This window comes from Propithecus coquereli, unplaced genomic scaffold, assembly GCF_000956105.1.
Source record: "Propithecus coquereli isolate 6110/MARCELLA unplaced genomic scaffold, Pcoq_1.0 Scaffold15, whole genome shotgun sequence".
NCBI classification, from domain to species: domain Eukaryota; kingdom Metazoa; phylum Chordata; class Mammalia; order Primates; family Indriidae; genus Propithecus; species Propithecus coquereli.
In genome coordinates, this window is record NW_012139413.1 from 6,278,181 (window position 1) to 6,280,254 (window position 2,074).

Below are 2,074 nucleotides of genomic sequence, written 5' to 3' on the forward strand. Positions count from 1 at the left end.
TAAATACAAAAGATATGGACAGTACATTGAGTAGAGCATCTAGAGCAATAAAAAAAACTTCAAAAAAGGTAAGTTTTAGTAAATTATTGTTTGATATATCTCTAAAATATATTTTCCAGATTATATTCAAATAATATTGCCATAAACACCAGTATAAAGATAGTCTATACAACAAAGCTGTTCTTTGGTTCTAGGAAATGACCCACAGAGACAATAGTTTTAGTTCAGTGACTTCTTTGCCACAGTAATTATAACTTATGCCTCCTATTCTTGTCATAGTGATAATACTATGAATTATACTTCAGTAGAAATGTACTGTTGATGTTTTAGATCTAGATATGTGTACATTCATCTTAAATATCACCTCGGATACCTTTCGGCAAACGTCACATGACAGAGTCAGGAGACCTGGAATCTGTTCCTAACTCTACAAGTATGTTTTAGTCTTCTCATGTTGAAGACAACTTCCTTACTTACCTTATCAGAGTTGTTGAGGACTACATAAGTATGTTGGCAAATAGGGCTTTTTAAAAGAACAACTAGAATTTTAGTGTTCCAAGGGAAATTTGCAACCATATTCTCTACTGTTAGATTTGTAAGTTTTGTTTTGTTTTCTTTCCCTTTGTGGAAAGGCCTTGTACTTTAATCATCTTTGTATCTCCCATTATTTAACATGTATGATGTATAATAGACAAGCATATTAAATGATATTTCAAATGAACTCCAGTCTTATGATAAAGAAATGGAGGCTCTGGTGATTTTGTATTAAAGAACTCATAACTAGAGTGGCTAAATTAGACAAGAACCCAGGTTTCTTCTCTCCAAGGCTAGGTTTTTTCATTCCACCTTCTTCCATTGGACTGCAATACTATCTAAATGCAAGATGGAATAGTCTACAAAATTTTCCCACTGCTTTGTACCAAAGAGATTCTAATTCTGCCACGGAAAGCCTTTGATATGTATTTAACTTTTTTATTAATAAATCTAAACATTATCAGCCATATTACATTTGTCCGGGCTTACTTAATTGTAACTTTTTTTAATTCTAGGTTACAAGAGCATTCTCTTTCTCCAAAACCCCAAAAAGAGCTCTACGAAGGGCTCTTATGACATCTCATAGCTCAATGGAGGGAAGAAGCCCTTCCAGCAATGATAAACATGTAATGAGTCGTCTGTCTAGCACATCATCATTAGCAGTAAGTGATTTTGATTTAATGGGCTAAATGACTTACTCATATTTATGGAGTTGGTATGGAATTTGTTAACTTTTAATATACGGAAATATTAATATCTTTAATCATTTTTTATGTGTCTCTGAACTACTAACGTCTCTCTTGGGTAAAGGCAAATGAGAAAACCTTACTATTAATGAACTAGAGATATACTTAATGTGTAGTTTATTTGATATGAAATTTTATTGTGATTGATATATGTTCAAAAATCTCTAAGGAAAGAAACAAGTTTCAATGTGGCCAATCACTTTACTAATGTAAATAGCTATGGTTCTGTTTACACAGATTGGTTCCAATACCATAGCAGAATCTGAGTCTTATTCCTTTTGCAATTTCTGTGATGAGTACAATATAATCTCGAAACTGAATTTCAGAGGATGATATAGGTTCTAAATTCATGTATATATTTTTAAATGTTTACTGAACAACCCAAACTTCCAATAAACTCAGAATTATTAGATGTTAATATTAAAGGTCTTTCTAACATGTATTATTATCACTAAGTATTTGAGTGATACATCTGTTCTTTGTAAAATTATTTATTAACCTAACCTATGGAGGTTAAGAAAAGCAAGTGACTGTTACTTCTTGTGTGTCCTTCAGCAAGTTTCTTATTCTCTCTTACCTACAGATGCGAGAAAAGATGTTAGTAGTGCTTACTTACCCCATACTGTTATTGCAAGGACTAAATAATATATACATATTATATAATCACACATGTATATGATGCAATTATATACTGAGAAGCCTTTTGGGTAGTGGTTAAGAGCATGAACTCTGGAACACAAGTGCTCAAATCCTTGCTCTGCTATTTACTAATTTTATGACTTTTGGCAAGTTAT

General features: G+C 32.0%; 1 protein-coding gene across 1 annotated transcript in view; it reads left to right on the forward strand.

The window, feature by feature from the left end:
• Positions 1–1,223, forward strand: part of ECT2 (epithelial cell transforming 2) — an 80,325-nt gene extending 79,102 nt beyond the window's left edge. Inside the window, exons 15-16 of the mRNA XM_012640169.1 lie at positions 9–68; positions 1,050–1,223. Coding sequence (XP_012495623.1) covers positions 9–68; positions 1,050–1,223 — 234 coding nt within the window. The remainder of the gene's footprint in view (positions 1–8; positions 69–1,049) is intronic.
• Positions 1,224–2,074: the final 851 nt, after the last annotated feature.